The 13,210-nt window shown below is 36.9% G+C and overlaps 2 protein-coding genes across 3 annotated transcripts; one reads left to right on the forward strand and one right to left on the reverse strand.

The window, feature by feature from the left end:
• Window positions 1-129: 129 nt before the first annotated feature.
• si:ch211-261d7.3 (myb-related transcription factor, partner of profilin) lies at window positions 130-7,927 on the reverse strand. 2 transcript variants are annotated; one of them, XM_067448699.1, is made up of 4 exons: window positions 7,637-7,927; window positions 6,814-7,520; window positions 1,630-2,055; window positions 130-1,545 (listed from the first exon to the last, which is right to left on the reverse strand). In XM_067448699.1, exons 2-4 carry the CDS (start codon window positions 7,169-7,171, stop codon window positions 785-787), a joined length of 1,545 nt encoding a protein of 514 aa, XP_067304800.1. In that variant the 5' UTR covers window positions 7,172-7,520; window positions 7,637-7,927; the 3' UTR covers window positions 130-784. The 2 variants fall into 2 exon arrangements, with proteins under 2 accessions (XP_067304800.1, XP_067304801.1); XM_067448700.1 differs by having other exon boundaries at window positions 1,630-2,037; window positions 6,814-7,927.
• Window positions 7,928-10,164: 2,237 nt separating this feature from the next.
• On the forward strand, window positions 10,165-13,060 carry prss1 (serine protease 1). The gene is made up of 5 exons (XM_067448701.1): window positions 10,165-10,264; window positions 10,447-10,609; window positions 12,247-12,500; window positions 12,582-12,718; window positions 12,821-13,060. The coding sequence occupies exons 1-5, from the start codon at window positions 10,198-10,200 to the stop codon at window positions 12,968-12,970; spliced, it is 771 nt and encodes a 256-aa protein (XP_067304802.1). The 5' UTR covers window positions 10,165-10,197; the 3' UTR covers window positions 12,971-13,060.
• Window positions 13,061-13,210: the final 150 nt, after the last annotated feature.

Below are 13,210 nucleotides of genomic sequence, written 5' to 3' on the forward strand. Positions count from 1 at the left end.
ATATTATTTATTCCTGTAATCATTTTCAGTGCATCTTCTGTATCACATGATAAACATGCATTAGCATCAATGTTAAAGGCACTTATGCTACTTAATATATAATTTATTATGATAATAGGAACAAGGGGATAAATGTATTGATTGCTTTTATTAAAATTTGATCATAGGCAGACATTTTCTTCAAAGTACACATTTTTTGTTAACATGGTGAAAAGTTAGCAAAAAGGTATATTTGAGCTTTGCTATCTTGCATTGCATGCAGAGTGACTTCTTAGATTGGCAATCTTAGATCTCTACATTAGTAATTCTGATAACTGCATTTATCTTCATGGAACTGGAGAACCTCTATGCAATTACAATGTCTTTTAAAACAGCATTTGGATAGATTCCTTTAAAATACCATTTTGCACTCATCTGCGGTGCCTCAAAGACTAATCATTAATGACTAAATATTAAGAAGTTTATCATGCCACAGCATGAATACTGAAAATGTTAGGCCTGTCTAGAGAATATTGTTCTAAACTTATTATATATATGAACTTGAGCAAGCAGATCCATAAAATGTCAGTAATTTACTATCAGCAACAAGAGTTCATAAGTCAATTTCGATAGCTTTGAGCTTTTTCGTGTACACTTTATTATATATCTGCAACAGGCATAACATAAAATATGGCTGCAATGACATGACACAATCTGCAACTAGTTAACCTTATAAAACATTGCTTTAAATAAATACATCTACTGTAACCCAATACAGTTTATTTTTCCACATCTCACAGCAACATCAACGTCTGCGTCTTCGTCTGAGGTCTACTGTTCTGCCACGCCTTGGTTGTTGCGACTCTCCATTTATGTCAGTCGGTGGTTCAGTGTGCCGAGTACCATCTAAAATATCTGGAGGTGGTGGCAGAGGTGGAACAGTTGCTGGGATTTGCTGCTCTAGCTGTGGATGTTCCTGTGGCAATAACAGTTGCTGATAAGGCTGCTGTTGTGGAGGTTCCTGTTGCTGTGCAGGTTGCTGAAGTTGCTGTTGTGGAATTTGCTGCTGAGGCGGCTGATGCTGCATCTCAAGTAGACCCAAGAGACGTTGCAAAAGTACATTATTCTGCTGCAAGCTGCTTGTAAGGGCCTCTTGTGAAGCTACAAGCGTTCGCATATCGCTTCTGAAGCCTTCTCCAAACTCGCGGAGGTTCTGCTCCATGCGATCTCCAAGCTGCATGGCTGCTTCTCCCAGTCCACGAAGCTCATCTTCTAGCCAGGAAGTGCGTGGTGGAGGGGGCTCCAGTGGGCCCTGGTGGGTCCCTAAGGATGGTTCTGGGCTTGTATGAGGGGTCCCGTTGAGGAAAGGCGCGCTGTAAAGGGGTGAAGGAGGTAGCCAGCGTTCTGATGTCGGAGGTGGTACTATTCCCAGACCCAGGCCCAAGCCCAGTTTATCCTCCATGCTGTTCTCCACACCCTCACAATCATCCCCATCATCACAGTCTTGCTCACCAGCTTCTTCCTCCTTTTCGAAACCATCTCTTTCAGAACCATCTCCAACTGTAACTGAAACATTAAAAAGATTCCCATGCTTAAAGACTTTATTACAAAATCTAATTTATGGGGTCACTCAAAAACTAAAGATGTTACCTGGATCAGTGTCTGATAAGCAACTGAAACTAGATTTTACTCTAGTGCTCTGCTTTTGACGAGACTGCTGGAGCCTAGGACTGACTTGAGTCTGCCTTCCCATAATGGATGCCCCTCTGCTGGATGGCAGGTAGCAGGTGCGATGCCTCGCGTCAGCCAGTCTACCTCCATTACGCCTCTTCAGGTCATCCCAGCGTTTCTTCACTTCTCTTAGAGTCCGTGGTACTCTAGACACAGCATTGACACGCTCAAGTATCCCGGCCCAAATTCGCTCTCTTTCTCGGCGTCGGAGCCTCCCTGCAGGACCGAAAAGCTCCCCCTCACACCGGGTCACCTCTGATACCAACACCTCCAGCTCTGCCCCGCTAAAGCGGCTCTTCCTTTTTCCTACGCCTCCTGCGGCTAATGCTGAAGACACACCCCTGTCTTTAATTCAAAGGCAAGTTTTATTTTAACACAAAATAAGGCTTCTGTATTTCTATTTAAAGGTGCACTCCGTACATTTTTTTGTGCTGATCAATAACAGTATTTTTGGACTTATATCAACACATACCAGCATGAATGCAGCATCACAAAGATTTTCTGTTACTGATAACACTTTTTGCAGATAAAGATATGTGGGGTGATAAAAAGTTAAAATATTTAAAAATCTAGTTATAAATGCAAATGCCAGGTTTTTAGAAAATGCCATTTTTGTATTCATAGTTATTCATTCTATTCAATCCAGTGTTTTATTTCAAATTTGCAATCTAGAAACCATGTTCATTCTCTCGTGCGCGAGTGCGGATGATCTGAAAACACCAATAAACAAGTAAGCAGAATTTTAGCTATCTCCATTAGGGTTACTTCAGCAATTAGCATATGGCTTTGTGTCAGTAGAAACCCTAGAGTATATTCGAATGTTTGAGCCACTTGTGCGACTAAATCTGCCATCAAACCTTCTCAGTGATGAACTTTAATAAATCCAAGCATGGATCTCTCTACAATTTGATATTGTGTTTGCGGAATAACTGCACTTACGCAACCTCTGTGTGACCATACAAAGTCTTTTGCTGTTGTTTTAATAGAAAACCAAAGTAAATGTGGAATTTCACTGTTTAAATTTTTTATAGAAGTTTCTTATTTTTCCATTAGGCCTTTATGATAAATAGCCTATATTAAATCACTAAACTAGATGAGGTCAAATAAACCATCCGTATGGTTTGACATTGCCTTGATTTGTAGTTATAGGTCAAAGTGCAACAATTCTGATTAAATGTAAAAATACATTTCTCAAATGAAACAATCAACAAATTAAATGTGATTATATTTCTGAGCAAAATAATCGGCATTATAAATGTAACATGACGAAAACGTGAAGAAGAAAAAACGTTTTTTTTTTATTGATGAAGACTAAAATGCTCAGACATTTAGTTGACTAAAACTTGACTAAAAAAACAAAACAGGATAAGGTTGAATATGATAAAAACCAAAAAAAGCACATTTGACACAGGACTGAGACTAAATAAAAAAAGGCTGAAAAAAATAACAATAACTTGCTCCCTATTAAACATTGCATACATTTTAAGATCTTGTGATCACTTATAAAGCCCTAAAATTGTTGAGGTTCTCAGTACTTGAGCGAGCACTTAAAATATTCAAGTCATTGATGTCTATTGCGGTCTTAAAATTCTGGCCAGTTGATAATACCTAGAATATCAAAATCAACTGCAGGCGGTAGATCCTTTTCCTATTTTAACACCCAAACTCTGGAACAGTCTTCAGTCGTTCGTGAGCCAGACACACTCTGTAAGTTTTAATGTAGATTAAACATGCATCTATTTGACCTATAATACACATAACATGTTATCACATTTCTACCAATAAAATCAGTTAAAATATTTTTACACTGCATAAAGAAGGTCAACCGGAACTGGGAGCACTCCCCACAACATCCAATGTTCTTGTTACCTCATGAGAATTGCATCTACACTAATATTAGTCTGTCTCATCCTTATCCTGAGTTAACTGTAGTCAGCCGGATCGGGGCCGTATACACAGCCCTAAATATCAGCAGAGACCATATCATCTAGACAATCCTCTGTGAAGGCATCATTGACATGACAGCCATCAACACAGATCCTCAGCACCAGGAGAACCAGACAAGTCCTCGGCACAGACCCCAACGGCCAGCTTCGTCTTCATATTGGCGTGATGAATCTATGGCCTGTTGCAGTTGCAGTTGGGTTCAGTTGTTACCAAGGTAAATTTGAGATTAGTTTGAGCAAACTCTGTTTTTTCGGGCTCAAGTAGGCGGATTGGTTTTTATCAGTGTTCATCACCATGGTAACTGACACTACACAGCTAACCTGCTCTGGAGCAGGTTTTATTCTGGGTTTGAGATCGCAAACCCTGTCTGGACTAATCAGCTGTAAGTAAAGATGCAATAAAGCCACTGTATCTCTCGTTCAAAATTAAAGCAGTTTATAATGAAAAAACATTTGAAATAAATTGTGCATCTTTTGGTGCTAATCATTTATTATATTTATATTATATTACTTATAATCACTTTGAATTCATATAATATGTTCATATAAAAATTATATTAATTGACAAGTAGCCAAATTCAGTGCCTTGCGAAAGTATTCGGCCCCCTTGAACTTTGCGACCTTTTGCCACATTTCAGGCTTCAAACATAATGATATAAAATTGTAATTTTTTGTGAAGAATCAACAACAAGTGGGACACAATCATGAAGTTTAACGAAATTTATTGGATATTTCAAGCTTTTTTAACAAATGAAAAACTGAAAAATTGGGCGTGCAAAATTATTCAGCCCCTTTACTATCAGTGCAGCAAACTCTCTCCAGAAGTTCAGTGAGGATCTCTGAATGATCCAATGTTAACCTAAATGACTAATGATGATAAATAGAATCCACCTGTGTGTAATCAAGTCTTCGTATAAATGCACCTGTACTGTACTGTCTCAGAGGTCCGTTTAAAGCGCATCATGAAGAACAAGGAACACACCAGGCAGGTCCGAGATACTGTTGTGGAGAAGTTTTGGATGGATTTGGATACAAAAATATTTCCCAAGCTTTAAACATCCCAAGGAGCACTGTGCAAGCGATGATATTGAAATGGAAGGAGTATCAGACCACTGCAAATATACCAATACCTGGCCGTCCCTCTAAACTTTCAGCTCATACAAGGAGAAGACTGATCAGAGATGCAGCCAAGAGACCCATGATCACTCTGGATGAACTGCAGAGATCTACAGCTGAGGTGGGAGACTCTGTCCATAGGACAACAATCAGTCGTATACTGCACAAATCTGCCCTTTATGGAAGAGTGGAAAGAAGAAAGCCATTTCTTAAAGATATCCAAAAAAAAAGTGTCGTTTAAAGTTTGCCACAAGCCATCTGGGAGACACACCAAACATGTGGAAGGAGGTGCTCTGGTCAGATGAAACCAAAATTGAACTTTTTGGCCACAATACAAAACGTTATGTTTTAGCGTAAAAGCAACACAGCTCATCACCCTGACCACACCATCCCCACTGTCAAACATGGTGGGCAGCATCATGGTTGGGGCCTGCTTTTCTTTAGCAGGGACAAGGAAGATGGTTAAAATTGATGGGAAGATGGATGGAGCCAAATACAGGACCATTCTGGAAGAAAACCTGATGGAGTCTGCAAAAGACCTGAGACTGGGACGGAGATTTGTCTTCCAACAAGACAATGATCCAAAACATAAAGCAAAATCTACAATGGAATGGTTCAAAAATAAACATATCCATGTGTTAAAATGGCCACGTCAAAGTCCAGACCTGAATCCAATCGAAAATCTGTGGAAAGAACTGCTGTTCACAAACGCTCTCCATCCAACCTCACTGAGCTCGAGCTGTTCTGCAAGGAGGAATGGGCAAAAATTTCAGTCTCTCGATGTGCAAAACTGATAGAGACATACCCCAAGCGACTTACAGCTGTCATCGCAGCAAAAGGTGGTGCTACAAAGTATTAACTTAAGGGGGCCGAATCATTTTGCACGCCCAATTTTTCAGTTTTTGATTTGTTAAAAAAGTTTGAAATTACCAATAAATTTCATTCCACTTCATGATTGTGTCCCACTTGTTAATTCTTCACAAAAAATTACAATTTTATATCATTATGTTTGAAGCCTGAAATGTGGCAAAAGGTTGCAAAGTTCAAGGGGGCCGAATACTTTCACAAGGCACTGTAGTAATATAAATATAATACATGCATTCATAATTATTTTAAACACTGTGTATTCATTTGAGTTCTTTGTGAACCTATAATAATTAGGCATATTTCTTTGATTCACATCATGCGTTGATATTGTCAGATATTCTTTCAGCTGCCTTCCCATACTCTCGCCTCAGCAGCAGTGTTTATTCCTGCCTTGTAAACACATTTAATTTCATAATAGTTTTCAAAACGATCTCTCAAATCTTCAGAAGAGAAGTAAGTTAAATGGACACAGTGATTGGCTGTTTGCCGCGCGTCACACTTTCAGGTGCATGCGCTTTAGAATTGATCGCAAACTCTGGATTAAACCTGAGTTGACAGAGAAAGTTTATACCCAGCTTTGAGAAAGAGTTGAACTTGATCTAAACCAGTTTGGATTTATCAACTCTTGAAACTCCGAGTTTGTTCAGCTAGCCTCATGCAACAGTCCTCTGAGCTTAAAGTAGAATAAAATACTTTGAATTATACCAATCCACAATCTGTTTTCTGACTTGTGATGCAGCCTGGAAATAAATCACACCGTGTTCATTCGTTGGCCCCCTGACTGAACCTGGTTTCAACCCAAGCTTTTTCTTCTCAATTTAGTCACCTGGTGGAGTTTGGTTTCCTGCCACTCTTGCCTCTGTCTTGCTTTGTTGGGGACACTTAATATTCAACAATATTATTTGTTTGACTAAACTCGCACAAACAGATGAGAACTGAACCGAGCTGGACGATGACATCACTGTTTTCTGTAGAGTTGCTTTATACCCGTTTTATATTACGTAAGTGTAAATCATTTTGAACGTTTGTTAAATGTATTATTCATTTCTATATATTTGTAAAACAATGAGGGGGGAAATTACAGAGTGCACCTTTAAATATTACTCTAATTATATGAGTAATATTATATATTACAAAATATTATTAAACATTTCCTACCAAACTAAGGACTTACTTTGATCGATTGGGATGAGTTCATCTGAAGACATTCCAGGTGCGACTATGTTGGGATGCACAACCACAACATTAAATGGTAGGCTGCTAGGCAACCCACCATTTTGATGGTCACAACTGGCCTCTGAGTCGTCATCTTCCCTGGGGAAACCATCCTCTGAGACCCCGCCTCCAAAGGGACCCTCTGGAGACTCCACTTTGATGTGCATGGGAGGTGAGTGCTCATACAGCAACCCTCCCTCCTCGTAGTATTCAGTCATGGATATGTTGTGTATTACAGACACACCAATTTGACTGGTGGACAGCGTGCCATTTAGAAGGAGGGTAAAAAGCCACCATGCTCTTCCATGGCAAGGCATTCATTGCTTCATTGTAATGTCTAACAAGGGCAGCCTTAATAATGGGCTCAGTAATACACAACTACAGAAAATAGATACTAGCTACGGGACGGCAATAGGTTAACGTATCATTTTATAAAGAAATTTTGCATTCACACTATTTCTGCGCAATTATTGCGTAATTTTGTTCTCTGGATATTGTATCTCTAAAACAAAAACCTGTGGCTTTCGTCCAAAAGCGAAAATCGGAGATTTTCTTCAGATATTCTGTTATGTTTGACATTATGTATTTGTATAATGAATTACATGCACGTATCTGAGAGCTCTCCTAATGGACAACAATCTGGCAAAGACGAGGAAAAGTCCGAGGCTACAGAGGAGCGGGCGAGAAAAACAAAACAAAGAATGCATGGATAATATAGTTGGATTCACATTTAACTAATTGTTTAATTAAGGGAATATCTTAAATGTAAAGCCCAAAATTACCTGTGTCGCAGCAATGCGCATATATTCTGCACCACATCCGCAATGGATGCGCATTCCGCATAAATTACGTTAGCCGCCACTAGCTCTTCTCAAGCAAATACAGCCTTTCGTGGAAAAGTCATATTTGCGACGTGCCGCATTACGAGACAGATTTAGTTTTTTGGGGGTAATCCTTACTCACACCGTCGGATTGTAATAAATGGCCAGAGAGTTTAAAACATAATGCTAAACCGATTAAAGTGCATAGATGCAAAGCTAACCTCTTAGAATCCTAAATGTACACAGAGCTCAGTCGTCGCAGGAATATGACATCACACAAAGCTTATCGTGTAGCTTTATCTGAAACTCTGAAACAAATATTTTATACATTAAAACGGAGAAAGTATATTTAAACAAAGTCAGTTATAGACTTTTTATATGTGTATATACTATATATAGTAGTTACTATATAAGTTAGGCTAAATTATATTATAATAGGCTAATAGTGGAAATAAAAGTAGCAGCTTTTTGCTGTCTAGATGAGAAACAGGAGAAAAATGCAAGCAGCTGCACTCGATTTGAGTAATATAGATGAAAAAGGAAAAATTGCTGAATACTGTTCCCAGCACATGGTAGAAGAGTAGCCTAACATGCAATGGCCTGGATAGCCCATATTATTGTCACTTGCTTTCACCGGAGTGCTCCATTGAACATATTTGATGATAGGCTATTTTTTTGGCTAAAATCTATCTTAATTATACTATACTGCTAGCTGACACTAGCTGACCTATGCAAATGGACTTTTGACTCAAAACCTTGTAGTCACAGATAGGATATCTCCTCCTGTGGCAATGTCCCATGTGACAGCTAGCCTGGTTTCCTAAAAGTGATATTGATGTAACCTAATGAGTAAAAGAAGAATTTTTTATTTTTATTTTTTACTCATTATAATAACAGGCAGTCAATAACATATATAAAACAACAACAATAATAATACAAAAATACATCTATTTAATCAGATAATATATTTTTTAATCCTTGATAGCCTTCATTTGCCATCTGTACTCTCCCACAAAAGCTAATGATTTATATGTGACTTCCCTGAAATTACCAATGGAGTCAAAAATCAGCCCAAGTTTCACCTAGCATCATGATAACTTTTTCTGTAACAACAACAATATATATATTTAAATGTACAACACACACACACACACACACACACACACACACACACACACACACACACACACACACACACACACACACACACACACAAAATATGGTCATAGATTTATGATAGAGGGAGAGGTCATTTGGATTGGCTGTAAAACCAGCCATGTTTAAAAAAATGTTTTTTGATGACACCATGCATAAAAGGATTAAAAAAAAGCTTAGATTTCTTATAGTCTGAGCTATTCGCTATCTGCTGTTCACAATTTTGCAATAAAATTATCATGTATTGTGCCTGTTAAATAAAAAATAAAATAAATAAAACTGTCTTACAATCAATAGGAGTGTAAAATCTATGATTAAATATCTCAAAATTCTTTGATACCAGATAAGAATTTCTGGTGACAAACACCTTGAATGGTTTAGAAGCCAATGTGTTGATTCAGTTGAACTTTTCCCATGTCATGTTTATTTAAAGTCACTGGTTTGTACAAATGTTGTAATATTTCGGAAAACAAAATTACCATCAGACAAGATTTCAGCTTTTTTTTTTTTTTATATTGTTATAGAAAATAATATAGTTACAAGGGGAAAGTAATCAGTGCCCATTTTTAATTAAATGTTAATTTTTCCACTGCAGTCTTAAATAAAGTCTGTGTGTTGTCCACTGAGACAGAGAGATTTTACAGATGTTTAATAAGATTTGACAGATTTCACAGATGTTTAATAAGATTTGACAGATTTCACATTTTAAAAAAAGATTAAATAAATAATAAAAGAGTTCTCTGTAAGTGAAACATCACAGACAGTAACACGAATCATTGTTTGCAGACAATTGCACTATGCAATGCAATGTAATGTATTTCAATTTAGCAAATGAAAAAACGTAACATTAAGATATGTTAAATAACATCTATCATTATATTTAACATTACAACATGGGCAATTTTAAACCCTTGGTTTTGTATGTTGGTTTCCAAAGATAAATAATATAACAACTTGACTGTCAAATAAAAAGTTATGATTGATTTATATATAGGCCTATAGGCTATAATAATATAAAATTATTATATGTATGCATGTTTTTTTTCTTTGCTCATCAGTAAAAATGTTCTTTTTCTTAAAGTAGCATGTATAACTCTTGACAAATGTGACAAACTCATTACCCTTTTAAATAACCACTGAAAATAATTCAATAGAAATATCAATTAATCGAGATTTGTGAATAGTGTTTATAACCATACAAAAAGTGTTTTGCAATAATGTGTGTTAGAAAGGGAATCTGCACATGTTGGAGTCACACACACTGGTTGCTATTTAAGGCTTACATAATGAACCAAAATGTATGTATGTCCTTGGAAATTATCTTGAGCTGTGGAGTAGACAGAGTATAAAAGGTGGGTCCAAAAAGCATGAGAACACCACTCAGAAGTCTCAACATGAAGGCTCTCATTCTTCTGGCTCTGTTCGCTGTGGCTTGTAAGTAAAAGGGCATGGAAATTGAGATTGGAATTAATAGCGATTTATTTAGGGTTTTCTAAACGGAAACACATAATGTAAAAAAAAAATGTTTTCATTTATTGCAATGGATTCATTTATTTTATTTGAATGTTCATTAGTTTTGGTAAAATGTTTGTAACAATAAAACCTTGTTTTCCCAGATGCCGCTCCTCTAAATGATGATGATGACAAGATCGTCGGCGGATTTGAGTGCACTAAGAATGGTGTTCAGTACCAGGTTTCCCTGAACAGTGGCTACCACTTTTGTGGCGGCTCTCTGATCAGCAACCTCTGGGTTGTGTCTGCTGCTCACTGCTACAAGTCGTAAGTGAAAGTCATGTGCATAAAATATATATAGGGGAGACCAGACTGGAGCTTGTCACATGGAAAATTTGTCAAATTATCTTAGTAACTTTAAGACTTGAATCCAAAGTCCAACTGCAATACTTTGTCTTTGAATTAAGATTTTTATTGTTATTTCTAATATATTGTGTAGGGAGTTCTAACAATTGAGCTTTTTTATTAATTATTTTGTGCCTTATAATTTTTTTTTTTTACTTTTTAAATTTCACTGAAAGCAATTAAATAAAAAGCGTAATGGAAAAATCACACTTGCTATGCTGTTCAAAAGTCTAAAATAAATTAATACTTTTATTCAGCAAGTATGCATTAAATTGATCAAAAGTGACAGTAAAGACTTTGATAATGTTACAAAATATTTATATTTTAAGTAAATTCTCTTCTTTTAAAAAGGTTTTAAATTGTTTTAAAATTGATAATAATATCAATAATAATAATACATGTTTCTTGAGCACCAAATCAGCATATTACAATATTTTCTGAAGGACCATGTGACACTAATATAAATTATATTTTAAAATATATTGAAATGGAAAACTGTTTTAAACTGTAATAATATTTTACAGTAGTACTGTTTTTTATTTTGGATCAAATAAATGCAACCTTAGTGAGCTTAAGATACTTCTTTCAAGAACATCTCACTAACCCCAAACTTTTGAATGGGACAATATTATCCATTACTGGGAAATGTCTGACTGCATTACTCTAGTCAAAATTCTACCATATGAATCTATACAGAAATTCCTTTTCAAAAATAAATATTTCCTTAGCAGAGGTGGACAGTAGTGAAATATTTTTACTTTCCAAGTAATTTTATTTTTCAAGTATTGTACTTCAAGTCAAGTCACCTTTATTTATATAGCGCCTTTTTCAGTGCCAATTGTTTGAATGCACCTCCACAGTGTAATCAGGAAGATAATGCAACAGAATTTGATCCGGCTGTACAGCCGCTCTGGAGAAAACAGTAATGTAATCCAGCTAATTTCAATTATCATATAGTGTCAATGCAGGCAGATCGGTAATATAGTTGAAATTTAAGTGTCCCCAACTGACCAAGGAAAAAGCCAAAGGCGATGGTGGCAAGAAACCAAAACTCCTTCAGGGCCAGAATGGAGAAGAAAACCTTGGGAGAAACCAAGTTCAGTCGGGGTGGCAGTTCTACTCTGGCTGATGAACAAATATGATTATGATTCTGGCAAGATTACAGGTCAGAAGTCATTTTAGATCAATAGATATTCGTAAGATTATTCCAAACAGTGCTCTTCTTTGGAAAACAACAACTTTTATTTATGAAATGTAGTGCAGTAAAAAGTATTACATTATATATTATGCTTTGGAAAGTATTAAAGTAAAAGTTTTCCAAAAGAAAAACATACTTGAGAAATGTACTTGAGTAGAAAGGAAAAATACTCCACTACTGTCCGCTTCTGCCTAAAAGAGAGGTAGGGCCTACATAAGTGACACATCATAAAAGAAATCACTTCAATTTCATTCAACAAAAACTAAGCGCATTTTCTCATGTTCAATAATTTTTTTGTGTGTATATGTAAAGAGTTTAACATTGAATATTTATGTTCTCACTTGTTTGTGTCTATTCTCAGACGTGTCCAGGTGCGTCTGGGCGAGCACAACATTGATGCAAATGAGGGCACCGAGCAGTTCATTGACTCTACTAAGGTCATCAGACACCCCAGTTACAACAGCAATACTCTGGACAATGACGTCATGCTGATCAAGCTGAGCAAGGCTGCCTCTCTGAACAGCTACGTTCAGACCATTGCTCTGCCTTCAAGCTGTGCTTCATCTGGTACCAACTGCCTGATCTCTGGATGGGGAAACATGAGCGCCAGTGGAAGTGCGTGCCACTGAATAATATGGAAAAATACTTCATGCATAAATCATTAGGTCATCTTAAAATAACTTGATGTTTTTTTAGGCAACTACCCCAGTCGTCTGATGTGCCTGTGGGCTCCTATCTTGAGTGACACCACCTGCAGAAATGCCTACCCTGGTCAGATCACCTCCAACATGTTCTGCGCTGGATTCATGGAGGGAGGCAAGGACTCCTGCCAGGTAAGATCACTGCTATACTATTAATGTCATGCTAACAAATATATATATAAAATTACTTTTTGTAGCAATTATTGACTTTTTTTGAACTTTTCTGGATCCCAGGGTGACTCAGGTGGCCCAGTGGTGTGCAACAACCAGCTGCAGGGTATTGTGTCCTGGGGTTATGGCTGTGCCCAGAGGAACAAACCTGGTGTCTATGCTAAGGTCTGCAACTTCACTACCTGGATCAGAAACACCATGAACTCCAACTAAGCTCCCACAGACTTTTGAGGCCATGATCCTGGCATGTTGCAATATCATTTGGCAAACTGAAATAAACATCTGATATCAAACATTAAATAATTTTCTTTGTATTATTTATTAGTTTATGAGATGTCTGTGTTTTCACAGTTTGAGTTCCATATTATTATTAATAAAATTGACTATTACATTAATTTCTGGTCAGGTCTGGTTGTACTTACTATTGTACCTGAAATAACCTGAATGTTAATT

Source organism: Pseudorasbora parva, chromosome 7 (genome assembly GCF_024679245.1).
Source record: "Pseudorasbora parva isolate DD20220531a chromosome 7, ASM2467924v1, whole genome shotgun sequence".
NCBI lineage: Eukaryota > Metazoa > Chordata > Actinopteri > Cypriniformes > Gobionidae > Pseudorasbora > Pseudorasbora parva.

What these genes read in the sequence shown, in the direction of transcription:
- si:ch211-261d7.3 (XM_067448699.1), bottom strand. Translation starts at nt 7,171, where the DNA reads ATGCCTTGCCATGGAAGAGCATGGTGGCTTTTTACCCTCCTTCTAAAT. An exon ending in ACTCATCCCAATCGATCAAA is followed by an intron (nt 2,056 to 6,813) that starts GTAAGTCCTTAG and finishes TTTGAATTAAAG; the next exon opens with ACAGGGGTGTGTCTTCAGCA. An exon ending in CTTATCAGACACTGATCCAG is followed by an intron (nt 1,546 to 1,629) that starts GTAACATCTTTA and finishes TTAATGTTTCAG; the next exon opens with TTACAGTTGGAGATGGTTCT.
- prss1 (XM_067448701.1), top strand. Translation starts at nt 10,198, where the DNA reads ATGAGAACACCACTCAGAAGTCTCAACATGAAGGCTCTCATTCTTCTG. An exon ending in GGCTCTGTTCGCTGTGGCTT is followed by an intron (nt 10,265 to 10,446) that starts GTAAGTAAAAGG and finishes TTGTTTTCCCAG; the next exon opens with ATGCCGCTCCTCTAAATGAT. An exon ending in AAACATGAGCGCCAGTGGAA is followed by an intron (nt 12,501 to 12,581) that starts GTGCGTGCCACT and finishes ATGTTTTTTTAG; the next exon opens with GCAACTACCCCAGTCGTCTG.